Source organism: Harpia harpyja, chromosome 2 (assembly GCF_026419915.1).
Source record: "Harpia harpyja isolate bHarHar1 chromosome 2, bHarHar1 primary haplotype, whole genome shotgun sequence".
NCBI classification, from domain to species: Eukaryota; Metazoa; Chordata; class Aves; order Accipitriformes; family Accipitridae; genus Harpia; species Harpia harpyja.
Window position 1 is genome coordinate 77,010,315 of NC_068941.1, and position 17,070 is coordinate 77,027,384.

The 17,070-nt window shown below is 37.4% G+C and overlaps 1 protein-coding gene across 9 annotated transcripts in view; it reads right to left on the bottom strand.

Moving 5' to 3' along the window:
- The window catches only part of PPP2R2C (protein phosphatase 2 regulatory subunit Bgamma), a 203,295-nt gene that overhangs the window by 38,913 nt on the left and 147,312 nt on the right, over positions 1-17,070 (bottom strand). For all 9 annotated transcript variants that reach the window (XM_052780525.1, XM_052780528.1, XM_052780529.1 and 6 more), the window contains 2 exons: positions 15,549-15,661; positions 13,678-13,855 (listed from right to left, as the gene is read on the bottom strand). In XM_052780525.1, the coding sequence (XP_052636485.1) occupies positions 13,678-13,855; positions 15,549-15,661 (291 nt within the window). The remainder of the gene's footprint in view (positions 1-13,677; positions 13,856-15,548; positions 15,662-17,070) is intronic.

A 17,070-nucleotide genomic window follows, 5' to 3' on the forward strand; every position in this document is an offset into this window, starting at 1 on the left:
TGTTAGGTAAACAAGGTATAAAAACTAAGCTACTGTTGAGATCTAGCTCACCCAGAGATAGGATGATATATTCAGTACAACCTCCTGTCTTATTGGTAATACACATTTATACAGTGTGGATAATAAGGAGCTCTGCATGCTGGAGTGGTGCTCCTTGGGCAATGGCCTCACATTTACGCTCAATGTACCGCTGTCGGTACAAGACGGCCCATGCTCCCTCACAATGTCATATCTAAAGCTTCAGCCAGATTCGTGCCTAATTTAGCTTTCTTTTCTGTCTTCTAACACCATAAAACTTACAAAACATGAGGAGCACAGAGGTGAACTTTCAGACCCTTTAAATGTGTTTAGGAACCAAGATGTCACTGCTTTAACTGGCAGCTGATAGAAACCAGAGTCCCTCAGGACTAAGGGACTAACAAGATTTGCTCAAGGCCGAACAGGAAGCCAGGGACAGAACTTAAAATACCAAAATTCTGAACCAAAGCTGCAACTTCTGGAGCTTCCGTCTCAAGTTTCATTTGGAATTGGAGATATTTGGCAAGAAATTAAAAATAGGATTAGGAAACATCTTCCATTCATTAAGTTCAAAGCAAAGGAGAGTCAGTAGTGGTGTCAATGTTTTACAGATAATGAAACTGAGGCATGAAGTGCCAAAGATTTGGCAAAGGTCAGCTTAAGGGCCAGCAAGAGCAATAGTTCTGGATTCTGCTTTAGTGGTCTCTCCCCTCCCTACCCACAGTACTCCAGGCATGCGAGCATTCAATCAGTTCTTTTCTCAGTTAGTTGGCATTAAGAGATTCTTTTGTTATTATTACATTTGTCTTTCAGATTTTTTCCCCCAGAATGCAGACCAGTCTAAAGACTCCTTCTGAATTTGACAGATCTCATTCTGATCTTTGTAACATCACAATTACTTTACATTCCTATTATGTCGATAGAAAAAAATCAGAAAGCAGCAATGAAACCCCAAGTCTCCATTATGCAAATAATACTTGAAAAAAGAATCAACATCTTTTAAATGTACAGTCAAATTTTAGGAAATTGCTTTTACTGCCATACATTCAGTAAATGTCACAGACTTTGCTGTATGCGAGTTGAAGAAAAACAAATCCAATATATAACAGAAACTGTCTATGGAGTAGCTGCAACATTTGAATAAGCGTTGAAAGCTTAGAATAGCACTGCTAGGAAAGAGAGTATTTAAAATGGTGCAAGTCATGTCCAAACTTTCTCATAGATAGGCCTGTTCATATACATTGCACCCATTAATTTACTTAGAGAATAATGAATTTAGAAGTAGATACTGGAAAATTTTAATTTATTTAAGAAATGAACTTTTGGCTTGTTTTTTAGAACAGAACACCCGCATTGTCATCTGTAGACAGTCACATGCCTGCTTTAGCCACAACCATATGCACATTCAAATTTTCAAGAGCAAAGAAATAATTATCTGCATATACACAGCTGAGAGCAAAATTAAGTGGATGAGTCAATAGAGGAAGACCTGCCTTTGTAAATGCACATCTGCGTTTTTTCTGTGTACAGAACTCAATCACTGAAAGGCTGCAAAGTCACATTTAGTTGATATATTTGCATATTAATTAATTATGATTTGTCTGAAACTATTGTGGGATGCTTAACATTACATTTAGAACATAAATACCAGAAGATCCTCAGGTACATATAAATTATTAATAGAAGAGACCTATTAAGTCACCTAGCTCGGTTTCTCTTAGACAGCACTGTTCTATGTAGTATGATAAGTGGCACCATACCAGCAAGGGTTCCAAGATAAGGGTGCAACTCCAACATAATAAGACAAGGATCAATTATAAACTAAAGCAATATCATCTCATCATTCACAATCCTGTTTTCCTGAAATCAATGAGATGTTTAAAAGAGAACTGAGAAGGATCTACTTGGTTTGCTGAATCCAGTCCCTGGTAGTACAGAGAAATACAACATATATAACTTCCTAAACTCCATCTTACAAGTAGCCAGGGATTGTTTCCCATATAACTTGGAAAGAAGAGATAAATGTCCCTTTTTTTTTTTTTTTTTTTTTTTTGTAAATGAATAACCTGTGCACTAACATGCACTAACAGGTAATACCATCAAGAAATTTCTTCTTGATAATTATTAAAATCCCATGCAGCTGAGGAAGATCTGCCTATTAAAAGGCAGACACAGAACTTCCAGCTGGAAGGTATAGACTCTTTAGACCATTTTGGTGGTGATTTTTCTTTCCCAACATGCAATTTATTCCTCCATATACCTTTCAGAAAACTCCAATACAACAGTATTTGTAGCCCAGTAGAGTAGAAAAATTCCATATTTTAACTGAAGTTACAATTCAAATCACAAAGGACTCATTTTTTGCAAAATCCAGCTAGCTACAAGTGTCTTCTAGAGCATAACGCTCTCCCCTTCCCTGCATGTTTGTTATGGAAGTAGTCAAATAAAAGTGTCTTCAAAAATACCCAAATACTTCTGAAAAATAGGTACTTTAAAAATACCAATAAAGGCTTACATTCAGAATTTATACTGATACTTCTGACTGCAACTAACTTAGCACTGCCGAGAAATCTCTGAACACGAGCAATGTGAGAATGAAAATGAGGAACAGGTTCCTGAGAATCTCCATAGTGAAAGTTTTCCAAATCATCTATATTAAATTATATAAGACACCTGATGAAAACCTTTTGGCAGGACTTATTATCTAGTTGCTTAATTTATATGAACGGATTTACAAAGTGCCCATCAGCCTGGTCTCTAAGCACGGCAGAGAAATATGGATTCCAGGAGTTTGAAACACCAATATTATTCTCCAAGACAAAGGGGTTCAATATTCACAGCTGTCTGCCTGTTTGTTTGCTTGATGTGCTTTCAGAACATTGATTCCAGACAAGTCACATAGCTTGTAGTCAGTATGAAAACAGTCAAAACAGACTTATTCTTAACTCTGGTGGTGTAACTTTGTTAAAGTTAATATTGCCTTTATTTACAGACCATTTCTATTCCAAAGGCCCTAAAAGTGACCTCCCTTAACCGCCTGCAATTTCACACGCGACGGCACTACTAAAGTGCAGTCCTTGCCAGTGTGTATTATAACAACAGAAAAGAGAGAAATATCTACATTAATGAGAAGTGCCCTGGCTACTTCAATAGTGAGAAAAGCTTCCACGGTCTCAGGTTTTAAAGACTCACACAGAACACAGAGGTACAGACTCAAAGATTTACAATACCTGAGATGACCGTGTGAGCTTTTTTATGACATTGCTGTTCTCGTATAGAATACTCTTCCAGTTAAAAGATTTTAGCCAATGAGCAAAGCAAGTTATATTTTCTTCTTCTTTATGTTAATACTCTGCGAAAGATTGTGCTTTGCAAGGTTAATTTCAAGTCCAGACTCACATGGGAACGAGAATAATTAGACTCATTTAAGAGAATTCTCCCCTCTGGCAGAGCTGATTAAATTATTTATACATTATCTTTTCGTATAATTGTACCTAAAACTGTGTGAATGGTTTTTTTGTCTAACTTTCAATAAATTCATAATACATGTTTTTCAAGTTGGATACACCACCTGCACCTGTGACAATAGAGAATGGCTCATTTTTAAAATGCTTCAATGAGAAATTAATCCAGAGGGAAACAGAAGCATGCAATTTAAAAGCTTCCACAATGACACCATACTGATTAAAACTCATCAACTGAAGAAATAAAATTAGTAAGACAATAAATCTTGGACTGAATCCTGTTACCCATTTCCACAGGAATAACTTCATTGACTGCAGCCACATTACAGTAAAATATCAATGCTAGTTAGCTGAGTATCAGCTCTGTGATATGACCCTTTTTCTGTAATTTAATATTCCTTGCTGTACTTCCCAAGTCCCTCCTTGCTAAGGATCTCAGATTCTGGATAAAACCTGAAAATTCTAATGGAATAAACCACTAGGGTGAAAAAGGAAATCTGGTTGGTGGTGCTAACATTCATTTCAGCTCTATTAAGTGCTCTTCCTCTCTTCAATAGCAATAAACTTGAGAAAGCTTGAGATAATGATATTTTAAAGGGCATCCCTGGTACAAAATAGTAACTTGTTTGCTACAATTAGAAGAATAACAGTCCCAATTAAATTGGAAAGCAAGTGGCTCTATGGAGATCTGTGAAAAGACATCTTTGCACCTATTGTAAAATTCTAAGTACTTTCTACAGTTGCATTGCCTAGATAACTCTACAAACACATGAATACAGTGAAATCCCAGTGCTGTTCTTTAACGTACTATTAAAGAGTTCTGAAATGGCTTTTACAGGCTCGGGATTTCACACTATTCTTTATCATTTGCTGCAACTCCACTCAATTTTATTTTTCCTTTTTGCAATTCACTATACCAAGAGTATTTTAATGCCTCTGGCTATGTTTTTCCTTACCTCTGCAGCAACTAAATAATGGGTATGGGTCTCTATTTGGGGACAACTGCATTAGAAAAGACAGAGGGTTAGATAAAGAAATCCATTAAAAGGATAACATAATCACATACTTATTCATTCAAGTTGCGTATGGACAGGAGTGATAAGTGAGAATATTATGTATTCTGATTAACAAATTAATATTTTTATTAAACAATAAATCTGCAGTGCAGTAATTATCCCAAGGCTATAGCTATGCTCAAATCACCTTAAATTAACTGCTTTAAAAGCAACTTCAGAAAAAGGAAGAGACTGGTCTTTGCCAAGAATGCAAAGGCCTCAGCTATAATTAGTTTTTCACAGCCAGGCTCAACTCTTCCAATTCATTTATTTTTGGAGGACAGCTAGATAGGGAATATTTTCATAGCACTATCCATGCCCTGAAGACACTGATATCTGACATTCCAGCCATGTATTGTTTGCTTTTGCTGCAATGTACATTTCAGCTGTATGGCAGGAGGGTCTCAGTCAGTGATTCAATGCTAAAATACTGTTTAACTAGCTCTGATATCGCTCCTTTGGCTATCAGATGTGCTCTGTCATCCTGTTCTCTCTGACTGGCTGATAGTCAAATTCCTGAGATAGGAGTCAATTTATGGTGATGAGAATAGTTAAAAAGCAATTGTTTCTGACAAGGATCATAAAGTATCCTCTGGCAAGAAACAAACCCAAAATCTTGAAAGACCACTTTTCCAAAATTATTCATGGTTTTCAGAGCTCCCTAAATTTGGACTTTAAGTCTCCTAAAAGATGCTGATACTTCTCTGTATTTCTTGAAAACAAATCATCCTTAAGGTCCTTATAGTCCCTACTCACACAGCCTTACTGCTATAATTATTATATATTATTTGAATTATAGCAGTTAGTTATAAAGACTGCAATTTGCACAGATAACATATAAACACACAACTGTTCCTGCTCTGAAAAGCTTAAAAACTGTACTCAACTAAGATATTCTACAATAGGTGATGACCACATCAGAAATAATGTTGTGTCCAAACTGGACATAGTTTTACCTCAACAGAAGCAGAACCACCAATTCAATGCCTGTTGTAGAAGCTGTATCTATGTTAGTGTCTACAAGACAAAGTCATTTAGGCGATCCTAGAAATGCAGTTCTCTCTTGGCACTTTGCACTAGGGACACACAGAATTTTTCTTACAAATGAGTCTGTTGAGAGTTCATGAAAGGCTCCATTTACTCGCAGGATTCTATACAGTTCAGAGATGATGACAACATACAGTTACACATACTTTCCTATTTACTAATTTTATTCCTCAATTGACACTAAAAACATTTCTTGTGTGATTTTAATAAAAGAATCCCTACTGCATTCTTCCTAACAGGCAGCAAAACCACACATCAAGGACTTTCCCAGCTACCACATTTCTAAAATCCTTATTCTGGTGGTCACATGAGATATTTTGTTTAAAGCTTAAAATTCTTTACTTTATGCCACACTTGACTACAGTGGTTACAAAGAACAGGTGCCTGATGCATTGTTTAATTACACACCCACGGAGCCAGCATGGTCCCCAGTCTAGCAGTCAGAGCTTTCCTCCTTTTATATTCTTCTTAATTATTATTTATCTAGTATTACACAACCAATTAGGGTGGACCCCAACAGAATCTAAAACAGTTTAAAGAAAAACCAGGTTTTATTTGATCATTGATATCTTGCAATGCTGCTCAACAGATACATTAAAATGATTGGGTTTTATTCTGTTAAGAGCTGTCTTTCTCCAGTTTAATGTATAGTAAAATATTCTTTTTACAGTGCATACACAATTTGACATTGGAACTCTGCCTAGCTTTGCTTGTACACACAGGTAAGGTGTGGCATGTAATTAATATTTTAACACAAAGTGGTTACTGTACTTCATTTAAACCAGTGCAGTTTGAGGCTTAATGCTACAAACACCTTATAAAGTAAATGCAAATTGATGCATGGAAAAAATACAAAAGAGGCCAAAATGCATTTTGCTATATCTTTTTTGTCTCCAAAAATACTGATTAAATTTACTTTAGCTCTTACGTTGGCTAACAAAGATTCAGTCACCCTCCTAGTTCTTGGATCTCCTGGGATGATGCAAAAACTTGATATTTGGAAATTCAAGCTATTCTAAACCCACCTGACTACAAATCTGCATCTTGACTTCCAGTGGGGTTTATTTCAGATACCATTAGTTGTGAACCTCTCAGCACAGTGAGGAAGTCCTCCCAACAACTAAAGAAAACACAAAGTGTTTTTTACTTTCATGCAATCAAGGATTTATTTCTGAATAAGCCCACCAAGACGGAAATAAAAGGAGAACATCAGAATTTGGGTGGGTCAGCATTTTAGACAATAAATAACGTATATGTACTTTACCTTGACAGCAGCAAAACATCCTTCTTTTCTCTTCAGTAACCGCTGTAGTCAGATCAAACAGTACAGTCATACTTGCTTTTCCAGGTCCACAATACTAATTGAAAAAGCCCCAAAATACTGTATGGAAGAGCCCAACTCAGGTAACCATTTATAAACTTGATGTATTTGTTAAACTTTAAGTCAGTATGGAAAAAGCATGAAAACTCTAGTCAGATATGAAAGACATCTCAGGCCTCCCTACAAAACAGAACTTTATCCTCTAGTTTTTTGGGGCATCTGAAAAAGATGGTATGAATTGCTTATACTACTTAATGCAAAGAATCTTTCCAGAAATGAGGGACTATTTTTCAGGATTTCAAGAATTCTCTTAAGTAACCCTTAGGCACCATCATATGTATACAGGACAGCACTTTATTGTGGTCCCATCGGCAGCACTTTATAAGCTTTATGCTAGAGCTTGTTCCTATTCCTGAGCCTTGGTTTATGACCTACGATCTGTTGCCACTCACATGTATGGTGCTTTGCTGACACAGAAATATTCAGCATTAGGAATAAGAACTATATAAGAACTACAGTACCTGCTGCCAATCTATTAATTACATCTTAGCAAAACTAAATACTGAACTACACCAGTTGAATGATCCTCAAGTTACCGGGTGATTTGGTACCTACAGTTGCATAGGTAATTTCAAAAATAATTTATTTTTAATGCACAAATACTCTAAGCTGAAAGATCTCAAACCCAAAAGTTAACAGGCAAAATCAATGGCAACTGCCATTTTGCAGAGCTTTGAAAATCAGATCACTTAAAACCAACCTGAAATTAATCGCTAATCATTGCTAAATGGATAACCATGAATTTCCATCTAGTATAGTCATTTTTCAAATGAAAAACTTTTACACAGCTTCAGGTAAGAGTAACTTAAATGGAAAATTCTTGGGAGAGATAAGCAGGCTTAGGTACTACAACCCTTTTCCTAAATTCATCACCAAATGATTAAATGCTAAGCATTGACAATGTAAAGATTCATTTCAGCAGACAACAAAGTTTTTGTTTCTGACAGTTAACAGATCTCTACAGAGCAAAGATACACTGACTTTTTTCCCAAAATGAAACCATTTTCCTACCATTTCTTCATCTCTGTTACCTTTTTTACAGGATTTCTCTCTCCTGAGCAGTTTGCCACTTTATCTAATGCAGAATTAAGAGTTTGGATGGAAGTAATAGAAAGTGGTATCTCACTGGGCAACATTCAGATTCTGGGTTGAAATTCCAGCAAACCTATTTGGCTTTAACAGTCTTTGTTAATTGAGTATAAAGTGGGGCTAAGACTGACTAACCTCAGAAATTTATTACAATTATTTTAATATATTTTTATTGCAAAGTATTTAATTGTGTTAAAGTATGTCAAGTACTTCAGTAATACAGAGGAGGAAAGATCTCTATCATGACCAGTTTACAATATAATTATCAGCAGATGAGAAATGGCAATGCAGCAAAGGACCTTACAGTTGCTACGGATACTTGATGTGAACTTCATGTATTCAAAGTTTCATGCAACAGAATTTCTTCTTTTTTATTTTTTATCCTTTTTCCTCCATGCACTGTTCTTCCCCATGGCTTCGCAAGATCAGATGCTGGAGCCCTTAGTCAGCATTTCTAGTAGTTTACCTCAAATTAGAGTACAATTCAACATTTATCAAAATCCACATAAAACCTCCAGTTGACAATACTCAGATGTGAGTTAGGTATCAAAATCTTTATTTTTACTACTGTCAACTCTTATTTTTACTAGAAGGCCAGTATCCTCCTGCTGAAAAAAGTGGAGACTAAAGAGTGCATTATGTCAATCCAGAATCTAATCAGCTCATTGAATATAGCTTTTTTCCCCTCAGTTATTCAGGTAGGAGTGTTTTCATGAGAAAAGCAAAGCAACCATTTCTCAATAATTACACTTTAAAAGAGCTCACCAAACCATGAAGACAGGGTACACAGTACCTCTGCAATCCTCTACTTATAACTTACAGACCTGATTTTAGCTTTGCAGACACCTTCATTCTCCTTTAAAGGAGAGAGAGAGACAACTCATGTGGGACAAGAAAAGACTCTGGGAAGTAAACAATAAAAGAACACCACAAATTTGAGGAAAAGCTACTCAAATGTTGCTAGTAGTAAGTCAGCTAGAATATGACTCCATGGTATAATATTATACCTTTTAAATATATGATACAGACTGGCAGACTTTCTTGATAGCATAGGAAGTGCTAAAATGTATTACACATCGCTCTCAAAAGAAGAGAAATAATGTCTGCCATCTCTCCAAACAGGAGGTGTATGCCTGAGGAAAACAGTGCTGCAGGTGGGGGTGGCAGCAGGTTCTCATGCAGTGAAGGCATTTTTTTGAGAGCGCAGAAAATGCATCCTTGTGCACACAGCTTGTGCACAGTCATCCTGGCTGAGGAATTTTTATAGAAACAACCTTATCTCACTCAAGGGCATAAATTTGCCAGCTCACAGCTCTACAAATGCCAAGACAATATTGCAGATTTGCTTTCAGTTTAGCATTCAAATGCTTAGCACTAAGGCAGGTAACAGGAATTTGTTATGGCTAGCTATTTTCCCCAGCCTGGGGGCTGCTCCCAGAGCACTATATATACCCCATATATGCGCTATATTCAGGTGCACAATGGGCTGCCACAGACTTGGTCTCCATCAATGTACCATGTTATTTTAGTTTTTCTATTTCTTTTCTTTTTTGTTGTTTACTTCTTAAGTAAATTAATTTCCCCAAGATACAGTGCCTAACGATCTGACTATCCATGATATGCTTCAAATACTGGAATACATTAGACTATGGCCCTATGGTGATTTGCTAATTAGCTTAACCCTTTTGGGACATGGAAGAAAGAATTTTTTATTAAAACAGGATAACCCTGGACTATATTGATCTGACTGAGAAATGAGTATTTTAGTCAAGATGAGTCTCAAGATGAGTACATGCTGGAAACGGTGATGTTGTTTCCATAGCAATGCCATGACAGCCTCTAGAGTGAAATAGTGTGCTACCAGGAAATGAAGGGAGTTCAAGTGCTATAAGCTACATAGTTCTGTGAGCAATCCAAATACGTTCTCATAAAGAATATTTAGTACAGCTAGATAGTCCAAAGATTGCTGCTGATGTGAAGTAAGCCTTATCAGTATGCTTCCAGCAGTCCTGTTTTCTCATTTAATACACCCAAGATGACTTATCTAAAGGCTTAAGCTACGGGCAACACTGCTAAGCCATTTCAGACCGAACATTAACAAATACAGCAACCTTTACCTCACTTCTTTTCCAGTGAAGAATATAATCTATAATTGAGGACACTGACTCTCGTTCTCCATAACACAACTAAACACATTAAACCTTTTAGTGAAGCAAAGCCTCATATGTGCAATTATTTACCAGCTGACCTTCCCCCTTCCTTTTCTCTCACCTCCTCCTCTCCCTTGCCTCCTCCTGTCCAAATGATACTGAGCAAATCTGCTTGCAAGTGGGAAGCAACGTATCGAAGTCTTGCATATTCTTCATGAAAATTTACACAGCCATAGCATAAAACTCACTTGTCTGCTTTTTACCCCAGTTAGCATTTACGCTTATACAAAAGCAAACCAGAAAACCACTAACTGTATTTTATTTGCCTACAGCTTTACCTAAGGCAAATATTCTGGTCAAATTCTGCAAAGCTGATTTAAACTATCTTTCAAAGGAGACAGAAGGAGAATTAACTTAAGATCTGCATTGCTTTGTCTTTTCATTTTCAAAGAAATGAAGAATTCTCACTGATTTGTAAAACTGCTAAAATAATGGTTATAACCCAACTGTTGTCAAATAAAATTCTACAAGACAAAGTACTTTACGTGAAAAACACCCTAGCATACCGCTGCTAATCCATTCTTTCTCCAGCGTTTCCCATGCAATTTGTAAAGATGTTCAAACATGAGCTGAATGTCCAGAAACTCTACCACTGTATTTGTTGTTTGTGTCATTGTCACAACCAGCCTCTTGGGTAAACAGATTGTAGTTCATTATATGTAGCAGTGCTGCCTCTGAGGGAAAGTAGAAAGACAAATACACATCACTGCCAGATCCCTTATTAACAAATGCCACTTCAAACCAAAATGTTTTCTATTTATTGTTTTAAACATGTATTTCAAGGAATCAAACCTTGCATGTGAAACAGCAAGATGCTTCATTTCCATTTTGCATCTAGTAAAAAGATGTGAAGCAAGCATTTTTAAAACTGCCTGAGCTTCCTCCTGCCTGTCCCCCTAAGTGTGTTGCAGAAGGCACCAAGCCCAGCAACATTCATTTATAATTTAAACTGTTTGCTTGGCAGAATCTTTTCATCTTAATATGTCTAGTCCTAATTGCAACTGGCACACCCAATGTTTTTACCAGAAGCTCATCTACTTCCAGGAGAGTTTTATGTAACTCGGTTTTCTGTAGGACAGAAATGCAGTTTCTTTATCGGACAGATGTTGAAATCTAGTGGAAAACATGCCCCTGCAATTTTACAAGGGCTTACAGGACTCTATATGGACAAAAAGATACCTGTGGAAAGACTGATGCAAGTTTAACTTACTTATCCTGTCCTTCCAGTTATTGTGGTCTCCCAGTTAATTCACCAATATTAGCAATAGGTACCTATGTCACCTTCTTTTGGAACACCTATCTCAACTTTTCTGTTTATCAAAGAATTAAGTAAAAGTAATCTGCCTGATGATCTGGCTTGTATCTAAAAGCAGCAGCAATATCTGTATCCCAACCCATGATAGAAATCCAATTATCCCAAAGTCATCCACGTAAGTATCCCAAAGCCACTGCCTCAGATACAGGAAAAGTTTCTTATCCTAAAACTCAGAAACACACTCTTAATTTCCTCCTCCTCATCTCTCTTAGAACGTACTCAGAAATTGAGCATGCTACTATAAATTGTATCATGTTTTAAGAGTTAAATCAATGCTTCAGTCAGAAACTCTAAAACACTTTTTATCAGTAAATACTCAACGACAGGAGTGTGCTAATGCTTGAGACAGAGTCCACGCAGCTGTCACCGAATATAGCAGTTGAACATCCAAGAGTAAAAGCAATAACATCCTAAATAGTTATTCAATCTCAAATAATTTTGCTATCCATGTTGTTCCATCAAGACATATGGCAGTAGATACAATCGTAAGACTAAGTCTGTTTTTCAGCTCTTTCCTATTATACTGGTAGAATTTGAATCATCCTCATGAAATATAATAACTATTTGTTTTTTTAAAAACTTGTCAGAAACATTTCTCTTGGCAATCCATAGTTTATAAAACAGCTTTTAACAGAATAAAAGTCATCGCCAAAAGCAAAGACTTCTCTTGCATAAGTATTCTGGAATGTGACCTGGTTATCATACACAGACATACAGAGATTGCTGCGCTTGGTCTAACTCACTGCTCTGCTTTAGAAGAAAGAGGAGGATACAGAGTAGAGGAGAACACACAGTAGCCATGTATAAAAGTGTCAAGGACAAAGACTGGAGGGTGAAGCTACAGTGAGGAGGACACTGTCAGGAGCCATGCTGCTACTCCATATAGGAGTGCTGGCAAACAATTTTCCCACTCTGTTCTCTCTTACTAAAGGATGGAAGTACAGTTGCTTGGTATCAAAGGCAGTCATAGCTGGACTTTGAAGAATCACATATAAATTGGTCCTATATAAACAGTCATATTAAAGAGGGCACCATTTAGCTTGCTTAATCTAGACAGGTGAAAGACAGAAAAAGAATATGAGTTCGGAAACAAATTGAGGAGATATTCCCTACCATCCCCAGGGTAAAGCCACCGGTCACTTGATCCTGCAAAGGCAGTTTTTTAAGGACATTAAGAGCTGTTTGATTTAATGAAAATGCTTCCTGTGACATTAACATAGCATGAGTTAAGCTCCACAGATGATCTGGCCTATGAAGGAAGAAATATAAACAATCACCAGAGACAGAGAGAACACCCCATCACATTGGTGCTTTCTTTTAGGAATCTGCCCCCAGTACGACAACTTCACTTTGACGTCTAATAGTCCCTCATACAAATTATAAGGGTCTTAAAAAGAAATCACCAAAGGAACACAACATTCTGAGCTGGCCCCATGACGTATCTGTCTTCTTACTGGTCCCTTTATGTTCTGCAAAACACAGAAAATCACTTTTCTTGGCCACATTTTCTTTTGCTCCTCCTCCAAGCCACCCTGTTGCAGTACAAGGGGCAGCCTCACAGATGACTGGAATGATCCCACAACACAGCTTTCGGGATGATGCCAGCACTTGATACAGCAATGACTGCGTTAATCACAGACACAACTCACACAAAGCAGCTGAGCCTTACCCCCAAACTGTGCACATCTCAGGCATTAGGGTTCTGGGAAGCAGGATGATGGAGAACAGGGAGCACGGTCAGGGTAAGGACTGACCTTTCAGCAAAACAAGGTGGAGTAGCTCAGCGTGAAATGTCTTCAGGAAATAACAGTATAGAGTATTCTAGTCAGGTGGGTAGTTACCATTAAGCTGGCATCAGTTTCCTATTTACTTTTCATGAACCAACTTCAAGACTTTTATTTTTCACATAAAATTCCCTGATTTTTGCAACCTCCTAGCTGCCTCTTATGATATCTGAGCATTTTCTGTTAAAAATACTGCAGGGATTCTGATAAGTAAAGGTATATTTTAAAATCTGCAGAAAAAAATATTTTAAAACAGCTCTCTTAATCCCCAGTAATACTATGAACACTGAGCAAGGAACCACAATAAAGGATACTGAAGCTCCTATCTGTGATTGCTAAATGCCAGAGGTTAATCCTGAGATCATCTGCTGACATGTATGTCTCACAGTCACTGTTGACAGATATTGAGTTGACATGATAGGTGTGACCATTAGCAAAGATTCTCCGGGGAGTAACTTCTACCATCAAATCCATAGGTTTCAATACAGGCACCTGCCAAAAAAACAAAACACAAACCAGAAATGGAGTAAGATTTTAAATTTGTTTTGCTAGGATGATGAGAGTTTCAATGGAGAGCAAGCATTCAAAGACTGTGACATCATAAAACTTCTTGACAGCGTATGCAAGCTGAATCTCCCCATGGATGAATTGCTGGGCAAGGCCATCCCTGCCAAGGAGGAAGGGGGAGACAGGAGAGCCACGGAGAGCCAGGCAGAGCAATGGAAAGCCTGTACTGTGGGAAGGGAAGCACTGGAAAGCCTGGAGTGTGGAAAGGGAGGCACTGGCAGCTGCCACAGAACAAGCCAGTCCCACAGCAGGAGCTACTGTCCCACATATGCAGGAAGCTCTGGCTCTGAAAAGCAGTGAAGTCCTAGTATTTTGCTTTTGCTAAAGAGTTTGCTGTTAGTTGTAAATCATTTACAGAATTTCTTTTGCTACTTGATGTCTCTTTCAAAGAAGTCAAGTGGTGAAAATGTTGTAATCTCAGCAAAACATAATAAACAAAGTCTTGGAAAACAAAGCCAACATGCGTATTGACATACTGTACATACACACATACTCCTGAAAAGCCAAGACCACAGACTATCACTCATCATTGCGCCCTCATTATTTCCCTTCCCTTGTCACTTCAATGTCATGCTTCAATAACTAGACACTGTCAATTTATTCCCTATTGGTAAAGCATTAAACACTGTAAGGCTGTGGTCCATGATTGGGACTATTCGATGTTGAACATGCATCAGAAACAATCTATCCACAAGATATCCACTATCAATCCACAAGATAGTTTAAAGAGGAACACAGAGAAGTTAAAGCTTTGAGTTTAGCTTGCCACTAAAGGAATAAAACAATGGTTCACTCAGCCTTTGAATTCTCAGACTATAAGCAATCCAGAAAGGTTTTGTTTGCCTAATCATATAGAATAGATAAATATTCCATTAATGTAGTCATCTCTACACTTTGGAGGCTTTTTTCACAATAGACAATATTGGTTTGTTTTGAGGTGGGGGTTTTCTGTTTGTTTTTAATAATAAAGAAATATTAGCATTTATACAACATAGCCTTCCAGTTCTAACCTTTAGCCACTTCCTTTGCCAAAATACCTGGAGTGAATTCAGCCATTAAAGTCTGAGAGCAAAAATCTATTATGTTATCATACACGCTTATATGAGTTCCGTGACCGCATCTGTTCAGCAGTGCAGAACCTCACATTCACTGGAGAACAGACTACTGCAAATCCCACTCTTCAGATAGGAGATAATTCTTTTATACTACTGAAATAAAGTTGAGACTGAAATTTGGTGTACTGTCTTTAATCTCAGTTGCTCTGAATGAAGCAAGAACAAGGTTTAACATTAATTACAAGTAGAATGCTTCCAGCACACCAGGCTAAAGAATCCTGTGTGAAAGTACGTTAAGTCATGCTGAGAGAATTTTATCAGGAAGAATAAAACTGACATAAACTGTCTAAACACATTTGTGTTGGTCACTGTACCATAAAGCATTTGTGACTTGAAAATGTGTGACAGATTCAAGATCATTATCAGTCAGCTAAAACTTCAATGAGAATAATCATATATATGCTCAGCATTAGATACATATTTAAATCTTTTAATGAGTTAGTACCCATGACTACCTTCTTCGTGCAGAAACAACTGGATTTTGCACAAAGACAGCAGCTTACCTGCAGTGATGTTACTGTAGAAAGATCTTTAAGTTTTCCTTCTTCATCTTTTAAGTTGTACCCCTCTGGTCTCTTATCTCTTTCAGTAATTTTCCATAACTTGATTGTTTTATCTTTAAAAGAAAAGACAAACTGTCAGCATAGGAATTCTGAATGTGGTTATTCACCTTTCATAATACATTCCTTAAAGAAGTTTCTACACCCTGGTTTAGATAAGTCCTGTGCTGAAACAGTCTAGGTCACTTAATTTTGCACATCCAGAAAATGTTGCCAACAGAAAAAATACTCGTAAAGTACATCCCATATCTTCAAACCGAGTCAGAGGTTCCTGGCAGCTGACAGACCACGTAGAGCACACACTGCTCTTGTATCCAACTTGGCAGTTTGCAGGTGGAGCAGACCAAAACCACTCAATGCTCACTGCTGAAGCTCAGTCTGACAATTTGACTTTGCAAGGAAATAATCTTGATATTAAAGCCAGTTTGCTAGGTTACTTATGAACAGCACAAGAAGAGCATGGAGTAGACAGACAGACCAATGATACCTGCCTGGCCCATTGTGGAAAAGGAATGGGCAGTGGTGTATTGGTGTAACATCAGGAGCTCCAGCAGATGAAAGGCTGTGTGAAAAATGAGACATTTCTCCTCCTAAGGGAAAGCAGCTGAAAAATAACTAAGAAAAAAACCTGAGAGAATTGTGTTGTAAGGGTAAGAGAAAGAAGTGGGGAGAAAAATATATTAATCTTACATGGAATGGAATTAAACCTAAACTCTCCCTTTTTCATGATGGGTGAAGCATATGATGATAGCATAAGAATACCTCTTGTTTAGCAAAGAGCCTCTGAAGCCAATAAATAGAAGTGTTAAACATTTCAGATGGAGTTTGTCCTTGTTTTTGTAGTAGCTGAAGCTGCAGATTTCCCTAACACTGATCGTCCACTCCCAGTCTGGTCGTGCACCCAACCTGCCAACCCTGACACTCCCTAGGCTGAAAAATCAATGCCAACTCTTCTCCTGAAAAAAACTCTGTCCCCAAGCTTCTAACAGTTGTTTCATGCATCTGTTCATGGATCAGCCAAAGCCCTTCCAAAGCTTCTGCACTTTAGCTGCCACCACAACTGTCATTAACCTCAGTTCCTGCATCATTTCTGATTTTGTCCTGCTTTCTTCCTTTACCCCTCTTTCCCCAAGTACATAGCAGAGCATAATTCTTTCCCCAGTGTAGCTGATCCAAATACTTCTTTCAAATGCTAGCACAAATCATTTTAAAGGCAGAATATATGAATACATGAATCACTTTGCATTTCTATAGCAACTTTAACTTTGACCTTTTTCTGTTTCAAAATCAATACCTCCACTACTCTGAATGTTTCTACTGTTATGCATCTCCTAACAATATTGATACGCTAATTTTCAAGCAACAAAAATATTACAATTGATCAATCTATGGAACAAGAGGTTAGTTCAATCTGTAACTAAAAAGCTCCATTTAAATATTCAATACATTTCATTTGTATCGGTCA